Source organism: Rhipicephalus sanguineus, chromosome 5 (assembly GCF_013339695.2).
Source record: "Rhipicephalus sanguineus isolate Rsan-2018 chromosome 5, BIME_Rsan_1.4, whole genome shotgun sequence".
Taxonomy (NCBI): domain Eukaryota; kingdom Metazoa; phylum Arthropoda; class Arachnida; order Ixodida; family Ixodidae; genus Rhipicephalus; species Rhipicephalus sanguineus.
This window is the reverse complement of record NC_051180.1, coordinates 78878417-78902871: the sequence shown is the minus strand read 5'-3', so window position 1 is coordinate 78902871 and position 24455 is coordinate 78878417. Positions and strand designations below refer to the sequence as shown.

General features: G+C 48.0%; 1 protein-coding gene across 2 annotated transcripts; it reads right to left on the bottom strand.

Moving 5' to 3' along the window:
* Positions 1-5658: 5658 nt before the first annotated feature.
* On the bottom strand, positions 5659-21811 carry LOC119392881 (uncharacterized). 2 transcript variants are annotated; one of them, XM_037659811.2, is made up of 8 exons: positions 21376-21810; positions 19824-20091; positions 15678-15951; positions 13308-13557; positions 10489-10720; positions 8896-8968; positions 7178-7494; positions 5659-5950 (listed from the first exon to the last, which is right to left on the bottom strand). In XM_037659811.2, the coding sequence occupies exons 1-8, from the start codon at positions 21657-21659 to the stop codon at positions 5774-5776; spliced, it is 1875 nt and encodes a 624-aa protein (XP_037515739.2). In that variant the 5' UTR covers positions 21660-21810; the 3' UTR covers positions 5659-5773. The 2 variants fall into 2 exon arrangements, with proteins under 2 accessions (XP_037515739.2, XP_049272340.1); XM_049416383.1 differs by lacking the exon at positions 10489-10720 and having other exon boundaries at positions 5683-5950; positions 21376-21811.
* Between the last annotated feature and the right edge of the window lie 2644 nt (positions 21812-24455).

Genomic DNA, 24455 nt, shown 5'->3' with positions numbered 1-24455 from the left:
AGCGCAGCAGCCAATTGCCTCCGCGTCTAAAGAAATAGTCCCGCTCAAAATATTGACTGCTCCGTCGGCGGGGTCACCGGCCGTCCGGCTCATGACGTCACCTGAAGTGCGCGCCTGCTGGTGGGGGCTCGTGTGCATCCGCCTTTGAGGGGAAAATGCAGTTACCTTCTAAAGATGTACCCGACTATAATTACGTGCCACTTTGGCGATTTTAAAAAGCGGGTAACCAGAAATTGTGAGACGCTACAACTTCGCATTTTAATAAAATTGGTTGTGGGGCCATTTCTGTTGAAAAAGGGAGGCCTATGGCCTTTCGAAACCTTGAATTCGACTTTGGACTGATTCGTGGCATTTTAATAAAAATTAGTTGTAGGTACATTTCTGTCAAAAAAGGGAAGCCTAATGATTCGTCGCCTTTGGATTTTTCGTATTCGGGATGATTCCTAGCATTGTAACAAAATTAGTAGTGGGGGCATTGCTGTTAAAAAAGGGAAGCTTATGGCCTTTGGAAATTTGTACTTTTCGGTTTCGGAATGATTGAGCACCTTGTAAAGAAATTGGTTCTGGGGCCATTTCTGTCAAAAAGTGGAAGCCTTCGGAAATCTTGTATTTTTCGATTTTGGAATGATTGAGCACAATATAATAAAATTGGTTCTGGGGACATTTCTTTGAAACAGGGGAAACCTATAGCCTTTCGAAATATTGTATTTTTGGATTTCGGAATGATCCGTCGCATTTTAATAAAATTGATTCTGGGGCATTTCTGTCAAATCTTGTTTTTCGATCGCGGAATCATTCGCACTTTAATAAAATTGATTTTGGGCACATTTCTGTCAAAAAGGGAATATTTCGTCGAATTTTAATCAAATTAGTTCTGGCCAAACTTCTGACGAAAAAGGTAAGTGCCTTTGAAAGTCTTTAGAAAGCATTCCCGCAAGAGCCTCTGGAAATGTTTTCTTAGTAAGCCAGCAATGCTCTATTCTGTTTATATACAAAATCAGCCAGGATACCGCCAAGGTGTGATTGTTTCTCACGCTATAAACAGCACGTCTTCGTCGTAAAATGACAAATCGTTCCTGAACGTCCTTAGCTTAACGACAAATCGAAGAAACCCAATCTACCCTGAACTCCCTCCCATAACCAAGACAGGGCAGGCCTCGGTTTGTAATGAAAAGAGCCTTCATAGACCCTCTCCTTTTACACTTTTTAAGGCGAAAGCCTTAGATGTCTCGTCAAACGCGAAAACTGACCGGCGTCGCACGTCGGTGGCATCAACACGAGTGAAGCAAGAAATCATGACGTGATGACGTCATCACATGGAATCATTTCCTTGATCAAAGGTTGGCTGGTCCCGGAGGCTTTGCAAAAAAGCTCTCGGAGGGGGTCGCGAGAGGTTCAGTACATCTAAAGTAAGTAAATCAACTGAGAAGAAAAAGAAGAAGTTGGCTTTCGCCTTCGTGCCGAGTGAGGCGGATGCGGAGGCTCTATGAGCTTTTTTTTTATTTTTTTTACATCGCAGACACAACGTATTCATTAGGTTCAGATATATGCACCTCATGTAAGGGCGGTTGTATGATCAAGTGGGTAAGACATTCGTCTTCGGAGTGTGAGGCCGTAAGTTCGAAGCCCGGCACCGCTAATAAACTTTTTAAATTTTTTTTCTTTATAGTGTCCGTCATGTGTGAGAAAGGGATGAACGGACGGGCACGCAATACGCATTTCTACGCGTGTCTACGACAAACCGTACCCTAAAGTTCTAAGCGTTACGAATGCATGGTCAGTTCTCGTGTATTTTAATAAGTGCATTTCGAGCTGGAGGATACACTGATGCGTTTGCTTCACCGCGATAGATGTCGAAAAGCAGTCGAAAAAGTTTAGGCCCTTATCACCCACGATAGGGCTGAACTTTTGTCTGGCGTCACACCTTGCAACGATGCACCTAGTACGCGTATTTTCCTAGCCAAAGGTTCCCTGATACGTTTGCTCTACCGCAATGCATGTCGAAAAGCAGTCGAAAAAGTTGAAGTCCTTATCACCCACGATAAGGCTCAACTTTTGTCTGACGTCACACCTTGCAGCAATGGGCCTGCTATGTGTTCCTTCCGAGCCAGAGGTCTCCCTGGCGCGTTGGCTTCACCGCAATGGATGGCCAAAAGCAGTCGAAAAAATTGAGGCCCTTATCACCCACGATAAGGCTCAACTTTTGCCTGACGTCACACCTTGCAGCGATGCGCCTAGTACGCGTATTTTCCTAGCCAAAGGTTCCCTGATACGTTTGCTCTACCGCAATACATGTCGAAAAGCAGTCGAATAAGTTGAAGTCCTTATCACCCACGATAAGGCTCAACTTTTGTCTGACGTCACACCTTGCAGCAATGGGCCTACTATGTGTTCCTTCCAGCCAAGGGTCCCCTTGATGCGTTGGCTTCACCGCAATGGATGGCCAAAAGCAGTCGAAAAAGTTGAGGCCTTTATCACCCATGATAAGGCTCAATTTTTGTCTGACGTCACACCTTGCAACGATGCACCTAGTATGCTCATTTTCCGAGCTGAAAGTTCCCTGATGAGTTTGCTTCACCGCAACAGTTGTCGAGAACTAGTCGTCGTAAGTGGGCTCATTATCCCGTAGATTCGTTACTCTGACGGCATGCAATTAAGATTTGTCGTATTACTGCGTAGTTGTGCTAAAAAGCACAATTACGCGGTCGTCGCAGGGCGTCGAAAAAACACACCCTGTAGGTAGTTTTCACACTAACAGTGTTTTTTACACTAACAGTTTCGACAATATAACGAGTATTACGCGAGTTCTTACGTGCGTATATACCTTTGTAGGCTCATCGAGAAATCTGCATGCCCGGACGTCCGCCCGTCCATCACGTAAGGTGAATCTCTATTTAAAAAAAAATGATTATATATAACCATTTTTCTTCGCAGTGATGGGTTTCGAACCTACGACCACACGATTAAGAGCGCAGTATCTTGCCCGCAGTGGCTAAACACCCGCACTTGTGAAAGGTGAGTATATCTCAACCAAATGAATGCGTTTTACCGGTGATACAAAAACAATCATGGCAGCTTCGCACTATATAGTGGTGCCAAGGCTGAAGGAAGAGCGCAGCTGGTAGGCCTTCCTCGTTTCTCTTTATTTTTACCTTTCTCTCTGTTTATTGTGTACGTTTCTTTCTATTTCTCTCTTTCTCACTCTATTTCTTTCTATTTCTTCCCTTTCTCTCTCTGTCTCTCATATATATATATATATACTTTATTCCCTTTATTTTTCTATATTTTATATATCTTTCTTTCTCTCTCTCTCTCTTTCATGTGTTCGTTTGACACTCGCACCTGCTGTACACGGTGGTGGGGCTTGCCCAATTCCTGTGGCGCATACCCACCTGAGGAATTTTGCACGACGGAGCCCAAGTTACCGATAGCTTAAAGCAGTTTCACTGTAAAAATAACGAAGAGAGCGCGTGCCGGTTCATGATGATAACTTTTAGGGGCGTAGCTCCTCTTAGTCTAACCTTGTCACGTCTCCGCTGTCCGGCGTCGCCGGCGCAAATGGCAGTATCTCTCGTGTAATGCAATAGATGACGCTGTCTCATAGAAGTACACAGTGGAAGTACATACAAAGTGCAGTTCAGGGACAATATTCTAGATGGCGCTGTACACAATCTGTGTCGTCATCACCATTTCTCGTCTCATTTCCTAGATGGCGTTGGTCCAATAGAATTGTGTGCAATATGGCGCTTGTGTGAATCGACACTAGATGGCGCTAGAAGTGCCGCTGCTCTCCAATTGGCTGCTGCGCGGGCTGCGCGGGGATGCGCGGGGAGCGAGCGCCTCTCTCATTCTCCTGGATCGTCGCCGTACATGTCGGATCGTTGGTGGAGCATGAACGAAGCGCAGCGGCGGGCGCGCGCTTGGCGGCGGCTTCGCGGGCGCGCACCGCCTCGAGATCCGCCTGGCGCCGCACTCGCTTGCTTGGCGCTCGCTCGGCGGCAGCCAGGCGGATCCCGCGACGGTGCGCGCCAAGGACGCCGCTGCGAAACGGGCTCAACGAGAAACGGATCCCGAGACCATGATTGCTTCAGGAGCTTCGCCCAAGCTCTTCATAATTCACCCGTGGATATGCTGTATTTTTTTTTTATTAAGGAGCACATGTAAAGCCAACATGGAGGATTGTGCCCACCAGGAAAAGCTTTAGAATTTGTGATAATTTGATGCCAAACACGCGTCTCGGTGGTTACGGGATGTTTCTTCTGTGGGGCCGTTGCAGTCGCTGACGAACGCTGGAGGAAAATGAGAGACTCCCTGCCAATGCCGTTCAAAAACGATGCAGGGGTGGCCGCAGCCTACAATAACATAAAATTCTATATACGCTTACGCATCACTTACCCAAAAGATATTATTCGTCGATTTTTTACTGCGAGATATTCTTGGAGCAATTTTTATTTGAGTAACACCCCCACTACCACTGCAAGTATGCGGGGTTGCCGATCCTTTTCTCCGCACTATTACACGTTTGTTTACCTACCTAGTTACACAGTAAACATGCTGTATTTGAATATCCACGACATAACGACGATCTTCATAATTAGTACAATTACTTTATAAAAGCACACCTTTATGCACCTCGTTTCTTTGGTTGTGCTTACTTGCCGTTGTGCCTCGTTTCTTTTCGGAACTGAAATGCTACAATCAGTCAAAAAGCTTTATTTAAAGACCCTGCGAGTTTGTGGGACGGGCAGAAGGTCCCGCCTAAGTGGCGGCAAGGAGTTCTTGAGTCCCGGCGGCTTCCTCGGTCCACTGGACAGGCCAAGGTTGATCTTCAGGGTTGTGCTACACAGTCTTCCATGTAGAGTTGTGCAACACAGTCTTTCAGCGCGCGCGTGTTTCAGCGTGTTATCAGTCGGTTCCAGAGAGGCTCTAGAATCACAGTTCTTGCATTTGTCTGGGTAAATGAGGTGAGAGATAAGCAGATTCGGATACGTTCTGCTCTGTAACCGCTGCCAGTCGACAGACTGCTTTTTGTTTACCTTTTAGGTGAGGTGGAAGGAAAACGCACCTTTTCTTTGCAATTTGTAGTTGTGTGTGATGTCGTTAAATCCGGTCATACGATCCTCTCATTCCCACTCCCCTCCACCCTCGTTCACGGGAGACGCTAAGGTACCGGCCCTTAGCCGGTACCATAGCGTAGAAATTACGCCCGTGATCTCATACTCGGCCAGATGTAGTCGTAGCCTAACAGTACTCTGTGTTGGGTCATGTGGTGAATAGCTTCGTGAACAGGGCGCAAGGCTAGATAAGAGAGGAGGGGGGGACAGACTGAACACCAACTTTTTGAAAGTATTCGCAATAAAGGACAATGTGCTCGCATACGCCCATGGAGGGAAGCTGCAGGAACGCATTAACACATTAGTGCCAGTGCCCACGGTAGTTCCCCCCCCCCCTTTTTTTTTTGAAGACATGCGCAGACGTAGATCACTCACCGCACGTGCAGGAAAAGACAGGTGTGAAATGCAGGTCGCAAGCAAGGTAACTGAGAGGCAGCTAAATGTGTCAGGGACAGCTGCGCACACATCTTGAAGTTTTTTTTTTTACTTAGAATAGCAACCATTTGATTTAGCTGTCTGTCCGCCTTTTCGCCTTTTGTAACACAGAATGAGCCCTGAGCACTTGCAGTTTAATGAACGTGTGATATATTTATGTAAAAAGCGAAGGCTTCTCCGATTCCACGGGGGCGCCTGAAAGTTTTCTGTTGAAGTCCGCAAGCTCAGGTGCGGACCGTCCGTGCCCCCGGAGCTCGAGGGGGAACCAGGCCGCAGTCGCGAAACGGGTTCGGTGGCTTCAGCGGCGTAGGACACCTGAAGGCCCTGGCGAAGTCCTCGTTCCTGGCCGTCACCCGGTTGACCCAGGAAGCACGGCCGGCTCGGGCCCCGTCGTCGCGCGGCTGCATGATATTCAGCATGAATAAGCCTTAATATTAGGTACCGTCTATTGGGCAATGAGTCAATCGCATAAGATTAGTGAAGCACAAGTTTCAGCCACACGATGTTGCATGGCGGAGAGGTGCTAACTGTAATTCAGCCGTACAATCGCCAATCAAACCATGATGAATCTGACAACATGGTTTAGTGAAGAATGGTTTCTTGGTGGGCTAGTTGGTTTATTTAATTCATGTAACAGCGCGAAAAAATAGAAAGGACGACAACAGGGACGGAGTGTAAACAGCGCTCTGTACACTCTGTCCCTGTTGTCGTCCTTTCCACTTTTTTCGTGCTATTACATGAGTTGCAATGGCTTAGTGGCTGTCGGGACATGCCGGCATGGTCAATCTGACATAGTTCGTGACTTGGAATGACAGAAAGCTGAGCTATAGTTGGTAGGCATTCATGATAAAATACGGTAGGCATGCAGACATGGACACGAGAGAAAAGTCGTTGACAACATAAATGCCGACTAACAAGAGTTCCAAAAAAAAACGGCAGGAAGTGGAAGATGGAAGCTTGCGATGAAAAACGGTAGCCTTTCAGGGTTGTTAGTCGGCGTTCGTGCTGTCCCAACTTCTCTGTGTCCGTGTTTGCAGCCTACCGTCTTTTACAATGGTTTGTGGCTGTCGGGTCCAACGTTACTAGAACATTGGTCGGGTCACCGTGGACAAGAAGAATCGACCAGCAGGCCCCAGACATGATTGTTCGTTGTCCGTGTATCCGGACGTCACCAGTGCCTTTATGCAGACATTTAGGCAGAAATCCATGGCGATTTCATTTTTAAGTATTGGGGTTTACCGTCCCAAGACCACAAAATGATCGTGAGGGACGTCATAATGGAGGGTTCCGAAAATTTCAACCACCTGGGGTTCTTTAACGTGCGCCTTAACATGGGCTTTTAAGTATTTTCGCCTCCATCGAAAATTCCGCCACCGTGGCCGGGATACGGTCCCGCGTAAAGTCCCTAGATTTTTCCCTGTTCTTTAGGACAAATCTAGGGATTTTAGTCCCGCGACCTTCGGGCGAGCAGTCAAGCACCATAACCACCGTGGCGGGTATCCATGGCGATTTGGACTTAAGAAAGACAAGATATTGGCTGGATCTATTCTGCGTATTGGATCAATTTGTGAATTCTGCAGCTTCATGTTTCTTTCACAAATAGCCCTGCTTGTGCCGAGGAAACTCACCTTGCTCCTGGAAGCGAGAGTCTGCTCCACGTCCGGCCCATTGACCTCGCACTGGTTGAGCGCGTAGAAGACGTAGAAGAGCTGTTCGGGTTCCAGATGCAGCAGTGTCGGCAGCACGAGCTCCGGGGCTCCTGGCCACGCCAGGTAAGCACGTAACGCCAGGGACAGCGCCCTGGACTCGAGAGCAATGTCCAGCTGGCGCGGGGCCGCGTCCCACGGGGTGCAGTTGTCGAGTACGTGCGGTCCCGTGGCGTCGGTGTGCTGCCGTTGCTGCCAGCGGAACAGATGCTCCAGCACTGCCTTGAACGCACGCACGCCTAGGAGAAAGCAAGAGTCCGAATACGCATACATTTCGTTGTAACGAAGTAGCAGGAGCGACCATAAATTAGTTCGTTATATCCGATGTTCTTTGTAAAGAAGGTAAATATTGGCTCTAACAAATCGGCAATCTGGTTTACACAATATCGTAGATTCAGAAACGCTTTATTCTCGGCTTGAAACCAACTTAAAACGATGTGATCATTACGTGTCTCCTTCGATTCATATACGGTGGCGCGACCAGACAAATGCGCTTTTTTTTTGCGCTTCACGACTGGAATTTCCGCAACCTTTTCGAACTGCTAAAGATGTGTATTTAGTTTTTTTTATGCTGACTTCCTAGCTTTGAGCCTCGCACGAACCGAACATTTCTTCGTTACAACCGGTATATCGCGGTGGTTCTCGCGTTTGCAGTTTGGTTATAAAAAGAATATCACTGAAATGAAGCGTGACCAACCAAAGGTAGCATTTAGTTCGCTATAACAGATAATTCGCTATATCAGTAGTCGTTATAACGAGGTTTAACTATCCATACGGTGTTATCGCCACGCTTTCGATTGTCGTGCGTGTGTGTGTGTGCGTGCGTTCGTGCGGCCATTATCGTGTCATTGGAGGTGTGCCCGATATAGCCCGTAATTGCTTGATATCCGCAATGTCGTCACTCGTTCGCACTATCCCTGTAATCGAGTAGCCTAGTCATGTACTAAGCGCTGCTTTGGCAGATGCGACGGCTATACTGTGAAAGTGGGCAAGTGTGATTGCAGTGATTAGTAACAACTTGTTTCGTAGCTGACGTCACCATAGGCGTGCGCACGGGGGGGGGGGGGGGGGCGGCCGCCCCTCCCTAATCATCTAAAAGGGGAGGGGGGCAAAATCTGCCCCGTACCCTTCTACCCTTCTACATCTGCATCTGCATACCCTTCTAGTCACCTAAGAGGGGGGGGGGGGGGCGCAAAATCTGCCCCATACATTGATTTAGTAGGGTGGGGGGGCGCTGCGATGTACCTTGGCCCCCCCCCCCCCCCCGACCACCACTGATGGGGAACCCTGCGCAGGCCTATGGACGTCACCCAATAATGTGCTCCAGAAACGACGTCAACAACTGCATACGCGCGTGTCTATTGCTATTGTTTGTCTTGTCTCTGCTCACGTATAGGGCGCGTGCGTGCATATGTGTTACGTGGAATTCGCAGTATTGTGAATAATATAGTATTGTAACTAACAGGTACAAACGTTAAAAATAACTGCTGAAAAAGAAGGCACCAATTTGGCCGTCCTTCCTAGATCTTGACACCTTCTTTTTTTTTCAATGTTATATGAACAAGACTGAATGTCGACCGTCGTCAAATTAGTTTCTACAGTTGTCATGCGTCACAGTACAGCAGGGAGATAAAACTCACCGATGCGTGCCACCTGTAGCATGGCTGTCGACGGATGTGTGCCCCAGAGTAAGTCCAATGCAGCCGGTGGCACCTGCGCAGTGTTTCGTCGCACCAGAATATTTTTGCGTTTTCCTTTTATTTCGAAAGCCAACATAAAAGCTGGACCAAGCGACGTTAGGGCAGCCGACGGCCACGACTTCTCATATACATGCATCCAACGGACAGTGAAGCAAAAAAAGTAATAGTAATATTAATAATGAAATAATATGAAATTTTGCGTCCAAAACCATGCTACGATCATGAGGTGCGCCGCACAGTGGGAGAATCCTATTATTATGGACCACCTGGGGTTCTTTAAAGTGCGGCTAAGTCGAAATGCACGAGTTCTTGCACTTAGAACCCATAGAAATGCGGCTGCAGTCGTCGGGGGTCGAACCCATGGTCCTCTAGTTTAGCAGCGTGGCACCTTACCTGCTAAGCGACCACAGCCTACTAGGATCGCACGAGTTAAAAACTTCCCTTGTTCGCACGAGGCTGTTTATTCCTTAAAGGGGCTCTAAAGAGAAGCGCTGAACAGGTTCAGACTGTAAAACTTCATCAAGTTAGTGATCGCAGGTTCATTCTTAGAAAGAAAGGAAAGTGAAACTTCGATTTTTCGCGCTTTGGCCGCGTAAGCTCAATACTTGCGGCTGACGATACAACTGGACACCAAATTGAGGAAAAGGAAAAAAAAAAGCGCAACCAGCATAGAAAGGGGTTTTGTTGAGAAAGCGCCAAGCGCACAGAAACGTGCAAAACTAGTAAGCTCACAGCACTACAAGCACCTTTACTCCTTTGGAATTGGCCACTGGTCCTTGTTACTGCGCTTGTTACTGCTTAGAGATGACACGCAACACAGAAAGATTGGCAAAAAACAATTCCAACTCGAATCGTTGAATAGTGCGAAAACGCGGCGGCCGCATTTTTGATGCAGGCGAAAATGCTAGAGGCTCGTGTGCTTAGATTTAGGTGCACGTTAAAGGACCCCGGTGGTCAAAATTTCGGGAGCCCTCCACAACGGCGTCTCTCCTAATCATGTCGTGATTTTGGGACGTTAAACCCCTATTATTATTATTATTATTATTATTATTATTATTATTATTATTATTATTATTATTATTATTATTATTAGCGCGAAAAGACATGGATAGAAGAAGGAAAGGAAGCTACACGTGACAGGCGCTTACTTATAACCAATGTTTATTCAGAAGCACATATGTAACATACTGTTGCAATCGTATATATAGTTATCTCAAAAGGCTAAAAAAACATGCACCATTATCACCTTTAGTAAACAAAAGCGCAGGCGCACAACTTTATTCGGTTAACAAAAGCAAGAACAGTAAAAAGGAGAGCTTACAATCCGTAAACAACGTAACAACAGTATGGCATCGTTATCAGGTGTTAAGAAACAATCTCTCATCGTCCAAAAGGAGCACCGAAGGTCCTTCTTATGTGCTTGTTTTTTTCCCCGCTATTGAACGACTCAACGTGCAGCTTTACCGACCCGCCCAACACGCCGCTCTTGTCATTTCACGAGTGCTGACCGCGTGCCGAACTGCGACGACAAACCTGTAGCGTGGCTTCAGGCCGCGGCGCGCCATCGCTGTCGGCGGCCTCTCCTTCGCGCAGCGCGAGCATGCAGCGCGTTGAGAGTAGGCCGGGACGCCAAGGCTGGTCGCCGGTGGTCCTGTGCGGCCCGTTCGTCGCCAGGTGCTCGCTGACTGCCTTCTCTTGCATCCAGGCGAACATGGCCTGCGACGTATCCGCGGACCCAACGGGCGCCGCTTTGCCTTCGTAGAACCTGAGCCGTGTCGTCATCATCATCATCAGCCTGACTACGCACACTGCGGGGCAAATGTCACTCCTATATTCCACCAGTCGATCCGGTCCCGTGCTTGCTGCGTTAACCCCGACACTTTTTAATCTCATCTGCTCACCTAGCATTTTGCCTCCCCCATCATGCGCTTACCTTCTCTTGGAATCGCGTCTGTTACTCTTAAAGGGGCCCTGCAACAACACTTCTCCAAGTAATCTTCTAATGGCTTCATCAAAAGAGCGTATTGCCTCACGAATCGACTGCCGCAAAAAATTTTTAGAATCTGTCAAATATACGAGCGGAGTAACGGGGATTTGCCGCACACTTTAAGAGCTTTCCTTCTCCTTTCGTATCAGCGAGCCCGCTGAAAGCTACGCAGGGAGGGGGGTGACAAGGGAGCAAGAAGCCGCGTCCCTTCGTCAGCGCGTGGCATGACCTTAAGCACTTTCTTTCAATCTTTTTTCTTCGAACGCGCGGCTTACTTTCAGTGTGACTGCGAGTGCGAGCGCGGGCACGTGGCGGCAGCCCGCGACAGCCACGGTGGCTATGCTGTTCACAATGCCCAAATCAGCCAACGGCCGTGGACTCTGGGTATATGGAGCAGTATTTGGGTATATGGCATCATTTGTAGGGATAATAACAATATCTGGGGTTTTACGTCCCAAAACCACGATATGATTGATAGACGCCGTAGTGAAGGGCTCCGGAAATTTCGACCATCTAGTGTTCTTTAACGTGCACCTAAACCCAAGTATACGAGCCTCTACCATTTCGCCTCCATCATTTGTGGAGACAATAGGGAGTCTTTCTAGCTGACTTTGAAAATTAATTGTAAATTCCAGGCGGCGTGCTGCGCTATAATGTTTGGCTCGCGTGTTCTCGGAAGCCTCGACGACTACCGATAGGCAGCGTTTTCTGACCATGCTTAAAAAGTGTTGCAGGGGCCCATTAATGACCAGCGGTTATCTTGCTTTCGCCCTTCATGACCTGCCCATGCTTATTTCTTCTGCACCGTGTAGTTCAGAGAAACAAAAATGGCGATGAAGAGGTGCACCAACACAGCAACATCACCAACGATGTATAGGAGAGACAGTATGTCAGTGCGCTGCCCGAAGCGATCGCCACTAAACCTGTCAGTTACTATGGAAGGGTGTAAACGCTATATAAACTGTTGATCTGAACCTCACTTGCATGCTCGTCCTACATAAATGGACGCGGGCCAGCATGATTGACCTATTATGTGCACAACGTCCCACTATCTACAACAAACACGAAGTTTAAGACAAATCAACGCACTACCCATCATTCCCGTGGCAGCAGAGCGACCGCAGCACCGGAGTTTCCTACAGTAATTGTAGAGGAAAACTTTGCTAACGTATTTTTCAAGCAGGTAGGCTGTAAGATTAGTTAGCCATCACCCCACAACTTCGCCCTATCAAGGACGGACCGAGTCCAACCTGCTTAGCTTCGGCTATCTGACGCAAGAGCCAACACATTCATCGTGACATGCCGTTTTTTTTTTCTTGAACGAAGACATTTACACCGCGGAAAAAATTAGTTGGAAGTTGGCGCCCGTCCTGTTATTTTGTGTTATGTGTAGGGGTGTGCGAATATCAAATTTTTCGAATAAGAATCGAATACGAATATCCACCTTCGAATATCGAATCGAATATCAAAGGAAAAATGCCTCCACAGTAACAATATTTTATTTAACATGTAGCTATTTGAAGAAAAAAAAACATTAACAGCCTGACTGGCAACACAACATACACTGCTATCTCCAGAACACAATGTCCAGGCTAGCGCAATGCACATCACAACACAATCAAATATCACGGCACAATGAAAGTAATGACTAGATGTTATCATGAAGAAATATGAGTTGCTCCACATGATCAGGCAGCAGGCGCTTCCTTCTAGCAGAGACAAACCCCCTGCCACTGAAAAGGCACGCTCGCTTGGAACAGAAGTGGCTGGTATAGGGAGGTACATGGGGCAAAGCTTTGCCAGACTGGGGGATCTGAAGGTGCCTACAGTCCGCCACCAGTCACATGGGTCACTGTCTTTCTTGAGAAGTGGTCCCGCATAGTGAACGAGTGGTAGTGCGGCACGTTACGGCCGCATAATATTGAAAATATACGGTTACATGATCGCCAACAGCGCTGCACGTCGGAGATGCACCAGCAATAAATCATACGTATTGGGGTGCTCGCCGCAGGCAGATATCGTGCCTCCGTGTACTTACGATGTTTATCGCTCCTCTCGGCAACGTTTTTAGCAATACGAACGCAGCAGAAATGTGGAAGACGAGTTATTTTATGCATGATAATCGAATTGCATATTCAAATTTTTCGAATAATCGAAGTTATCGAATATTCCAAACTTTTCGAATACACGATTTCCGAATCGAATACGAATATTTCGAATGTAATATTCGACGAATATTCGAAACTTTCGAATATTTGCACACCCCTAGTTATGTGTATTCGTTCAATCTGCGCCGCGAAGTTTCCTCAGTTATGAAAAAGGAGCTTTCGGGAAGGAGGTATCCTCTTCGGGAAAAGCCGCATACCTCATGAAGTATGCCTCGCGTAAAGTGACGTTCCGCAGCCAACTCGGCGCAGGTCCGATCCACGGCATGGAGTAGATACGGTCGGCAAGATGATCCGCAAGCGTCGGGTCGTCTAAGTCTAGCGCACCGGCACGAATCTCGCTGGACAGCTGGCGCCGCAGGAAGCCCAACAGGGATTCAGTGTCCACGCCGGTCACCAGCGGAGACAAGGCCGTGAGCGCGTAAAGCGCCAACTCCGGCTCGTATTTCGCTGCGAAGCGTACAAACGATGTAGACCTTGCTGCACACGCCTTCCTCATCTTCACGAGTCGATCGCACAGGATCAGAATACTCAAGCTCCTTATCGATTAACCACTTGATTCCTGAAATTTTGACCATCTGGTGTTCTTTAACGTGCACTGATATAGCACAGTACACGGGCCTTTAGCACTTCGCCTCCGTCGAAATGCGACCGCTGCGGCCAGGATCGAGCTCGCAAACTTCAGGTAAGCAGCCGAGACGGACCGATTACTGAACGAGCGGGTTACTGCAGCAATAGAATATGCACTAAACGCCTTATTTATACTCCTAAATAGCACCGGGTAAGATAACCAGGCTGGCTGGTTGGTGAGAAGATCGACAACGTTTTTATACACTTGGAAACGACGAAGAAATAAAAGTATTATTTGCTCAGATATATATGCTATACGCGAGATAGTCACTAAAAGAACGATCACCCACCAATCAGGCGAATACAATGTTCAGTGGCGTTTCGGGCTGGCGCCGTGTCATCGACGTCAATGAGCCGGCAGAGGAGCTGCTTCTCTGGACCAGCTGGCAGCAGGCGGGATGCCAGGAGGGCCGTGCGCAGACCCAGGTAGTTGAGCAGCTCGTGCTTTTTCACTTGCTGCGTCGCATGGGAAATTAGGCTAGTTTTACATACCACAGTCTACATTCTTTGGCATTTATATGCACATGCATACGAGACCCGTGAAGTGTTAGCCAGCTCATTTCTTTTTCCACGGAGGTGATTGTGGCACGGACTTTTGACTGCCGGCGTCACTTATGCTGGTTGACCGTAAAGGGACACTATAAAGTTAAACGCTAAATCAATTTACAGTGGTAAGTTATACTTTGAGAACTATAATTTTTGTTGATTTCGCTATCATAGCTCCGCTATGAGATGAAAAAAAAATGGAAGTACTAAAACCCCCAACGCTGGTACGTCTGCCTGAGGTCACAGCTTTCATTATATCCTGTCGTACTTTCGGTAGGTCCGTTGGATAAAAATTCCCGAAACTTGAATCATTGAGTCGCTGGCTCCCTTATTTACAACACAATGTAATTTTGTCGAAAAATGATTATATAGGACCCAGCAGACGCCATCAAAAGTTACGACGTCACGGCGAGTTGATACGGAAAGTTGAAGGTTGCGCCGCCACTCGATATTTTCTTATTACGCCCTTTCGGCTTACCAAACGTTTTATCCCTGGAAGAACGTTGTTTTTTTGGTACTGTGGACGGGTAATTGACTGATACTAGTAAAATATTTTTTTCTTTTTAATGTCCCTTTTAGGAATGAGTAGCCGGTGAGGTTGTTGAGGCATATTGCTATTGCAAATCCTTCGTTCCTAAAGAAGGCACCTTGAGCGCGTCCGGCAGCGCGTCGACGTAGCTGGGCGCCCGAACTACGACTTCGTCGGGAGTCTCTCGACCTTCGAACGCCTCCTCAATGATGGTGCGGAGGTTCCATGAGGACCACGCGTCCTGTGGTCCCCCCGCGGCGCTCGGTCGGGATGTGTCATTCCTCGTCTCTGCATCGCAACGGGATAAAAGCGAGCTTCAGATCCTTAGTATATTAACGCAGGATCTCATTTGATATATAAATACATTACAACAAACATAATAAAAACAAATTCAATACCCTGTACGTAGCAAGGGCACCATCAAGCATTACAGCATTTAACACCTTGAAGGTCGCGGTGAAACAGAGAAGTTAATGGAACGTAACAGTTACAGATTGTATAAGAGTTTTATCTGGTGCCTAAATATATAAACAGGAAATATATTTTTTTTGCAATTGTGATGTAAATGAATTCTATGAACATGAACAGCAAACAATGCTCATTTCTTCTTTATAGTTATGAAATATTCTAGAACAGGCGGTGTCGTTGAGCCAACGTTTGGACAAGTGGTCTTTTCTTCAATGTAGCAACTGTTGCTGCCTTGTCCACTTGTCGAAGAAGACCACTTGTCCAATAAGATCACTTGACGAAATGTTGGCTCCAGCGACAACCCGTGTAGAAGGATTTTTCATCGCTTCAAGCCTCTATCTTCCCTTGAACTTCTTCAAGTATGCATTTCAGACAAAGTAGATGTTTAGTACTTCACCTGGAAGGCGCAGCGTGGTATTCCACGGTGCTGGGTCGTCGCCCCTTCGCGCCTTGTCCAGGAGCTCCTCCACCTTGTTGACGTATTCGGGCACCGGCAGCTGCCCTCCGGCCGACAAGAAGACCGCAGCGGCAGCCTGCGCCACCTCGCGGGGACCCACCGTCAGAGCGTCCAGCAGCAGCCGAGGCTCGGCCAGAAAAGCACGACCGTCGGCGCCCACACCCATGCGCAGAAGTGCCGGCTCGTTCGTGAAGTAGTAGGCGTTGCCCACCGCCTACGCAGTTGCGAACGCCGAACGTGATAATCGGCAGTTCCACGTCGAGCATGAAATCAAAGGTTGTTTATTTGTATTCAGCGCCTACCCCTCGCGTTTATCTTGTAGTTGTTCACTATTTGATACCTCGGAGTCATTCTGTTAACCGCTATCAATCTGTTATCGATTAGGCTAAGGTTAGTGTGTGGTTCTATATCCGATGGCTTAGCGACGAAGCGTAGGAATGTTTGTCGCGAAATATGGGCCGGGCGATATCATGGATCCAAATGATCCACGCGTGCCGATATTGCCACAAACATCGACAGTATTCGTAAAGAGCCAAATTTTGTGCAACCGAAGCAGTGTTGACACTGCATAAACTTTGCCAGCGAATGTGACTGTATACCCTAAACAGCATACCACACAGGAGAAACCAAAGTTATATATTTCCCCGTCGTCTTAATTTCAGTATTTGCTCCTTAGGGATGGTAAAATCGATGAACGATTAATCGATTAATCGATTAAAGGTCCACAATTAATCGATTAATCATAATCGATTTGTGCCTTTTGATTAATTAAATTAATCGATGAAAACTACTCCATTAATCGATTGCGGCATCCCCCACTCCCGCCACCAACCTCGCCCCTTGGCCGGAGCGCATGACTGCGAGGCGCGCTATCCTGAGACGCAGATCCTGAACGCTATCCTTAGACGCAGGAAGTTGCAAAGCCGAATACAACTACTTTTTCTGGTTCTATTTGGGATGCCGTCGATCGCGCACTTTTACGAAATTACGTTGCACTAGAGTACGATCCGATGAACTAAATGCCTTCTCAGTTCAAGACATACTATAGTAATCCTGTAGTCGATCGCCGCACCAATCCGAACCCACTTGAGACTTGGCCCAGCATGCGAACTGGCCTAGGTCATGTGTTTGACGTTGCAATGAAGTATTTGCCAATTCCTGCAACGTGAGTAGCATCCGAGCGCCTTTCTTCGCGTGCTGGATGTGTGGCGACCCAAAGGAGGTGTCGGTTGTCGCCCGAGCATCTCGGGCAACTGACATTTCTTCGCTCTGTAGAAAAAAGCATGTGGTTCGGAGCAGCAACCCCATGAAACAAAACAAAAGGGGACTGTTGAGAAAGTAAGCAGCACGTGGATTCGCCAACTTTCAACAGAGAAGTTTATTCTTTTCTGTAAATTTCATACGTGCCAGGGCAACGTCTTGTAGCTTACTTTGTTCGTGTTTGGTTTTTGCCGCGGTGTTTCATCGTGTTGCCGCATAAACGCATGTCTGCTTACATTTGATAAACGAGTAGTTTTCGTCACCTTTAGTGTCAATCGCAACTTTCTTTGTATTTTATTCAACCCTCAGATTTTACTCGTTTCTTGTGTAAGTGCGGCATTGTAATATGCGCTGCTTATTTCCTCACTGGTTCTTAGTGCCATTCTGTTTTACTCTTTAGCAAATAAAATATTGTTTAAAAATGAAAGAGACAGAGAAAATATATTATAAGGCAGAAAGGGAGGCCTGAGCTCGTACGCCCCTACCTGCTACTCTGCACCGGGGAAAACGCAACGGGGCAAAAAGAGTGATGAAGTACGATGATGGGGAGATGATTTGGTAATCCGCATATACATAAAATACACGTTTGCTAGCGTAAAGAGGAGAAGGACGCTAGTAACTATCTTTTATTATGCTGTATACCAACTAGCCCAACTGTCCGTCTTATAGGGTATATACCATTTTCATAATTGTTGAGCTAACTTTCCTATGATGCTGTTAGCCCAATTAATGGCAGCTAGTCACTTCTTCAGAGTGTTCAAGCGCGGTTTGCTTGCGCTGGGACGCGGAAAGTATAGACTCGGCTCTCTTGACACGAACACGCATAATACACAAACGCCAGCACGCGCAACTACGACCTCGTCTCCTCTTGAAGCACGAAAGTTGCTGCCATTAGTTGAGAGAAAATGTAGCGCAGGAATGCGCACTCGCGAATTGTGAAAAGGGTCTTATAGACCCTTTATGTAATCCGCAACTTTACGGGCGTCGGTTTACCGAACGTCTAGCATCCAGTGAATTACTATTGAAGAAGTGACCTTGTAGCATTTAGCAATACTGTATGGTCGCATATTTAGGGAGAAATACAGCTTTCAGCTAGAGGCCCCCGTCTTCTGCTGTGAGAAGAAGAAGGACAGTCGCGAAATTTATGTTGTAATGTCTGATACACTAAATAGCGCTCACAGTTCAGGCTGTTCGCACGATTGAAAAGGTGCGAGTGGCGCCGTGTTACGGCTACGATCAGATGAAACCTGCAGAGTATACTAGCCCAGCTGCTGTTTTTTCTAGCCGGGAGGCAGAAACTCATGTCACTCTATTTCCCGCAATATTAATTAGAACTAACAGACAATAATGCCAAGGAAAGTATAGGGGATGTTATTTGCAATAATTGGGATATCAATGTGACGAAAGTAAAGTGGACGAGAAGATGACTTGCCGCTGGCAGGGACCGAACTTGCGACCTTCGAATAACGCGCCCGATGCTCTACCACTGAGCTACGGCGGCGGTCATCCCCCCCGTCCACTTCAAAGAGTACACATGTGCATTTAAACCTAGGAGTGTTAGTCAGCGCCGATCACAGCCATGGCGGCGAGTGTGGAACACTCTTTTTCTGCTTTTTGACGTCACGTAGCAAGTGACCTTTTTTTACGAGCTGGCAGCTGACCAAAAATCCTTCGCATACTACCTGAAGACACCAAGTCTGTCAGAACGAGACCCTCGCTATGAATGAAGGAAAGAAGTGAAAATTTTAAGGGCTCGTTTTTCTTTGTCATACACCCTTAACATCCCCTATACTTTCCGTGGTATTATTGTCTGTTAATTCTAATTATTATTGTGTTTAACACAATCTAGGGATGATGGCCACAGATGCTGCTTGAATCTGCGACATCAACCAACGACGACGGGCCCCTTGCGTCCAGTGTGCGAAAGTATGAATTTTCGCACACTGGACACAAGGGGCTCGTCGTCGACACTTTCGAAAGTGGGAATTTTGGATCGTCAGCGCGTCTAATAAAAAGATTTAGGCCAATATCAAACACGAACGATGCCTCTCAAACAAAGAGATATCGGTTTTAAAGCACCCATTTAAAATGTCGATTAATCGATTAAAAGATTCCACCAAAGCAATTGATCGATTAAAGGCTAAATCGATTAACGATTAACGATTAATCGATTAAAAATTTTAATCGACCATCCCTATTGCTCCTGAGCATTAAATTGAAAGAGGGCATGCCACTTCATTTCAAAGACGTCACGTACTTCTACACAAGAAAAAAAGTCAGTGAAACTTCAGTCTCACTCTATGTTGCCTGTGACGCACACTACTGCTAAATGTCAAGCTGGTACTGTACTAGACACCAGACTTTAAAAATACCACTTCGTTACGTGGTTATTGTAGATACGCATACCTCTTCCTGTCATCATCATCTTCATCACCGTTTTTCCCCTTTTCCCTGTGCAGAGTAGCAGGCACTGCGTCATTAATCCCCATTCTTCACCCTCTTTCCACCCCAAGAATCTCTCTCTCTCTCCCAGAGCGCATAATTAAGCTCAGGCCGTCCTCTCTGCCTTCTAATAAATTCTCCCTGTCTCTTACGCAAAGAATACTATCTAATTTACTAAACAACAGCTTAACTTGGAACAGCGCGACAATACCTGCAAAGAAAACAAAGGAATAGCTCTGTTATGCGCTCTTACCTGCCTCTCATCAGCCCCCCTCCTTTTATTACGCTCGTCGATTCGCTAACATAATTGGTTCGTGAATCGCTGTTATACTGCCACTCGAATGACTCATTTCATCGATCCTGTTTACAACAGCCTGTACGCACCTTGGAGATGTCCTTGGCGTGGGCCTTGTCCCGTGCGCTGTATGGCCAAGACAAGAGACTAGCACTGTCAAGCAGCTTAGTACGAAGCTCGGCAGCGTCCTTGAGTCCCGGCTTGAGGCACTTGCTGTAGAGACGGTGCAACGCCACGGGCAACCAGCGCCCGTCGGCCCTGGCCGCCAGAATCTTGTGCAGGTCTTCAGTCAGCGCTGCCTGGTGTAAGTGGTCTACCGTGCGCCGGTCACGATTCACCTCCCAAGTTTCCGCATTCCTGTATCAAAAAAGTTACCGGCAACGTTCAGAAGGCTGATATATTCAAGCGACTTAATCGACCGAAGTGCCGAATCCGCGAAATTGCTCAGTAATATTATGCTGCTTCTCGCAATCACATCTTAGTCAACTGCCCAGTTGACAGCTGCCAAAACTGGCGCCCTTAGACAGGCATCGGCATTTCCAATGCGTCACACTAATATCAAGGCTAAGGTAACACTAGAACACAGTATGTAAGTCCGCGCAGTGCAGTCTTGCAACGCTGTCTGTAAGTTGAGCGTCGCTGCATATTATAACGTAGCAGACCCACGTGTACCCGACAATCTTGTTGGCATTACAGAGAAAACGAAGGTCAACAGGACGTGAAATTACATGCAAGAACATGCTAAATACTAGAAGACAGAAAATGATAGCGTGTAGGGTTATGACTATAGAAGATCTTTGAAGTGTATGATCGACATAATTGGGTAAACGTGCAGCGGTGCATACGCGGGGCAAAGAATAGACAACACATCGTGTGTGCTTGGTTGCACGTTTCGAAAAGTATGTTAGCGTTCCAACTCACTCGGCTTGTTAATCCTGAATGATCACCCGCTGCGTCGTTCTAGTTCTTCTGATTATGGTGCTGGACTGCTGACCTGAAGGTTGTGGGATTGAATCCGGGCCGCGGCGGCCGCATTTCGATGGATTCAAGATGCTAGGGGTGTTGTGTTGGTGTTTCTTGCGGTTTCGGTTTCGGAATGCACTGTGAGAATGCAAGGGGGCGCCGCTCTGGCATTCATGTTAGGGTGCCTCGATGCGCGAGGGGGAGCGCGCGGTCATTGAGGCACCCTAATTCATGTCTTCATGTTTCGTAAGGCGACGTGTAAATAAAGTCAGTGTGTGTTGAGTACTGCTAGAGTGCGGACGTTTGTATTCTTCTCTTCGGCGCTTCGCGCAAACCCGCGTGTTCGGGGCTGGTAGCGTCCCCGCCGGCTGCGTTCGTCAGCGCCGGTCTTCGCCTGCTTCTTCGCCAGGACCACCAGCCCACAACACAGCAAGGGGCTCGTGCGCTTAGATTTAAGTGCGCGTTAAAGAAACACAGCTGGTCGAAATTTCCGGAGCCCTCCACTACGGCCAATCACACATCGTGGTTTTGGGACGTAAAACCCCGACAATTATTATTAGTCCTGTATGATCGAGTTGGCCGACGTATCGCAGTGGTTATTGGGGTCGTGAGGAGACGCCTTCATCCCGCAGAATATTCGTATAGGCGTTTGCTGTTACACCACAGAAGCCTACGTACCGGCTGAGGCGATGGTCCCTGATCCAGTTGTTGCAGACGTGACCGAACAGGTCGTCGCACGGGTTGGCCGTAGGGTCGAGAGAGATGCTCGAGGCGGCCACGATGCATGCTCGGCTACGGCACGTGGTGCGGACCGACTGTCGGCGATATGACGCTCCGGGAGGCGTGATGAAGCCCATGAACCGCCGGGAAGCGAGGGAGGTCTCGTTGCGACGCGCGCGCTCCCAGTCGCCGAGCAGGCTCGGCATGCAGAGCGCGAACAGGGGCAGGAAGATGACGAGCATGCGGAACAAGCTTAGCCAGCTGGCCAGGCGCTCCACCTCGTCTTCGTCAACGACGCCTTCCTCGGCATCGGCGACGCCTCCCTCCGCGGCACGTCCGGCGGCGGCATCGCCTACATCAGCGGCAGCTCGGCCGGCATCGGGCTGCGAGTGTTAATCACGAGGAAGCGTGACTGAATCCGTCGAGCGCGCTGCCGTCGCCAGCGATGGCCGCGCGTTCGGCGACTTGAGGAGGAAACCGAAATTGAATCAAGGGGCTGGAAGCTGAAACCTAAATTGAATTAAAGACACCGAAATTAGAAACGGGAGTCTAAAAGAAACGGGAATTAGAAAGTCTCGGGTGGATGGAAGTAAACTGTCATGCTACATTACTGACGTCATTTCCGTGACGGAAATAGCGTTGGTCGATTGCAAACCGACATGGAACCCGACAGAAAACGGATTCGTGTTGTATGCAGACCACGACAACGGAGGTTGAAGAACGATTTCGCAAATCATGGACAGAAGAAATCTGACGGCTGATCGCGACCCACTTAATCAAAATCTTGTCAGTTCTAGTCACATTGCAAACATTGGAACGAGACATACGGCTACGACAACAGTCGTAATATCGACATGGCAAACTTTGAGTGCGTTTCTATAGGCATATGGCCGGAACGCAACCAAAGATATCAACGCTGTTAATCTATTGTACACCCGTGAGCAAAAGTATGCGGGCCGCACGAGCGCCTTCCAAACTGCCTATCTGCGCCACCTGCAGTCGTGCGCCACCTGCAGTCGACTGCAGCGAGGCCAGAAAAGCGTTTTCCTGTTATTTGCTGGCATGTCAGTTTTCAATGGCCGCGCAACACATTGCTGGTTTGTTGTTTTCACACAAGAAGCTCATCTTCAGAGTAAGGCCGTCACGCTGTTACCTTGATAGCAGCGTCACTGCAATGAGGGCACACCTGGAGGGCGCTTGTCGATGAGTAGAGTCAGTCAGTCAGTCAGTCAGTCAGTCAGTCAGTCATCAGTCAGTCAGTATCCAGTCATTCAGTCAGTCCAGTCAGTCCAGTCAGTCGGTCTCAGTCAGTCAGTCAGTCAGTCCCAGTCAGTAGTCAGTCAGTCAGTCAGTCAGTCAGTCAGTCAGTCATTCAGTCAGTCAGTCAGTCAGTCAGTCAGTCAGTCAGTCAGTCAGTCAGTCAGTCAGTCAGTCAGTCAGTCAGTCAGTCAGTCAGTCAGTCAGTCAGTCAGTCAGTCAGTCAGTCAGTCAGTCAGTCAGTCAGTCAGTCAGTCAGTCAGTCAGTCAGTCAGTCAGTCAGTCAGTCAGTCAGTCAGTCAGTCAGTCAGTCAGTCAGTCAGTCAGTCAGTCAGTCAGTCAGTCAGTCAGTCAGTCAGTCAGTCAGTCAGTCAGTCAGTCAGTCAGTCAGTCAGTCAGTCAGTCAGTCAGTCAGTCAGTCAGTCAGTCAGTCAGTCAGTCAGTCAGTCAGTCAGTCAGTCAGTCAGTCAGTCAGTCAGTCAGTCAGTCAGTCAGTCAGTCAGTCAGTCAGTCAGTCAGTCAGTCAGTCAGTCAGTCAGTCAGTCAGTCAGTCAGTCAGTCAGTCAGTCAGTCAGTCAGTCAGTCAGTCAGTCAGTCAGTCAGTCAGTCAGTCAGTCAGTCAGTCAGTCAGTCAGTCAGTCAGTCAGTCAGTCAGTCAGTCAGTCAGTCAGTCAGTCAGTCAGTCAGTCAGTCAGTCAGTCAGTCAGTCAGTCAGTCAGTCAGTCAGTCAGTCAGTCAGTCAGTCAGTCAGTCAGTCAGTCAGTCAGTCAGTCAGTCAGTCAGTCAGTCAGTCAGTCAGTCAGTCAGTCAGTCAGTCAGTCAGTCAGTCAGTCAGTCAGTCAGTCAGTCAGTCAGTCAGTCAGTCAGTCAGTCAGTCAGTCAGTCAGTCAGTCAGTCAGTCAGTCAGTCAGTCAGTCAGTCAGTCAGTCAGTCAGTCAGTCAGTCAGTCAGTCAGTCAGTCAGTCAGTCAGTCAGTCAGTCAGTCAGTCAGTCAGTCAGTCAGTCAGTCAGTCAGTCAGTCAGTCAGTCAGTCAGTCAGTCAGTCAGTCAGTCAGTCAGTCAGTCAGTCAGTCAGTCAGTCAGTCAGTCAGTCAGTCAGTCAGTCAGTCAGTCAGTCAGTCAGTCAGTCAGTCAGTCAGTCAGTCAGTCAGTCAGTCAGTCAGTCAGTCAGTCAGTCAGTCAGTCAGTCAGTCAGTCAGTCAGTCAGTCAGTCAGTCAGTCAGTCAGTCAGTCAGTCAGTCAGTCAGTCAGTCAGTCAGTCAGTCAGTCAGTCAGTCAGTCAGTCAGTCAGTCAGTCAGTCAGTCAGTCAGTCAGTCAGTCAGTCAGTCAGTCAGTCAGTCAGTCAGTCAGTCAGTCAGTCAGTCAGTCAGTCAGTCAGTCAGTCAGTCAGTCAGTCAGTCAGTCAGTCAGTCAGTCAGTCAGTCAGTCAGTCAGTCAGTCAGTCAGTCAGTCAGTCAGTCAGTCAGTCAGTCAGTCAGTCAGTCAGTCAGTCAGTCAGTCAGTCAGTCAGTCAGTCAGTCAGTCAGTCAGTCAGTCAGTCAGTCAGTCAGTCAGTCAGTCAGTCAGTCAGTCAGTCAGTCAGTCAGTCAGTCAGTCAGTCAGTCAGTCAGTCAGTCAGTCAGTCAGTCAGTCAGTCAGTCAGTCAGTCAGTCAGTCAGTCAGTCAGTCAGTCAGTCAGTCAGTCAGTCAGTCAGTCAGTCAGTCAGTCAGTCAGTCCGTCAGTCAGTCAGTCAGTCAGTCAGTCATGTCAGTCAGTCAGTCAGTCAGTCAGTCAGGTCAG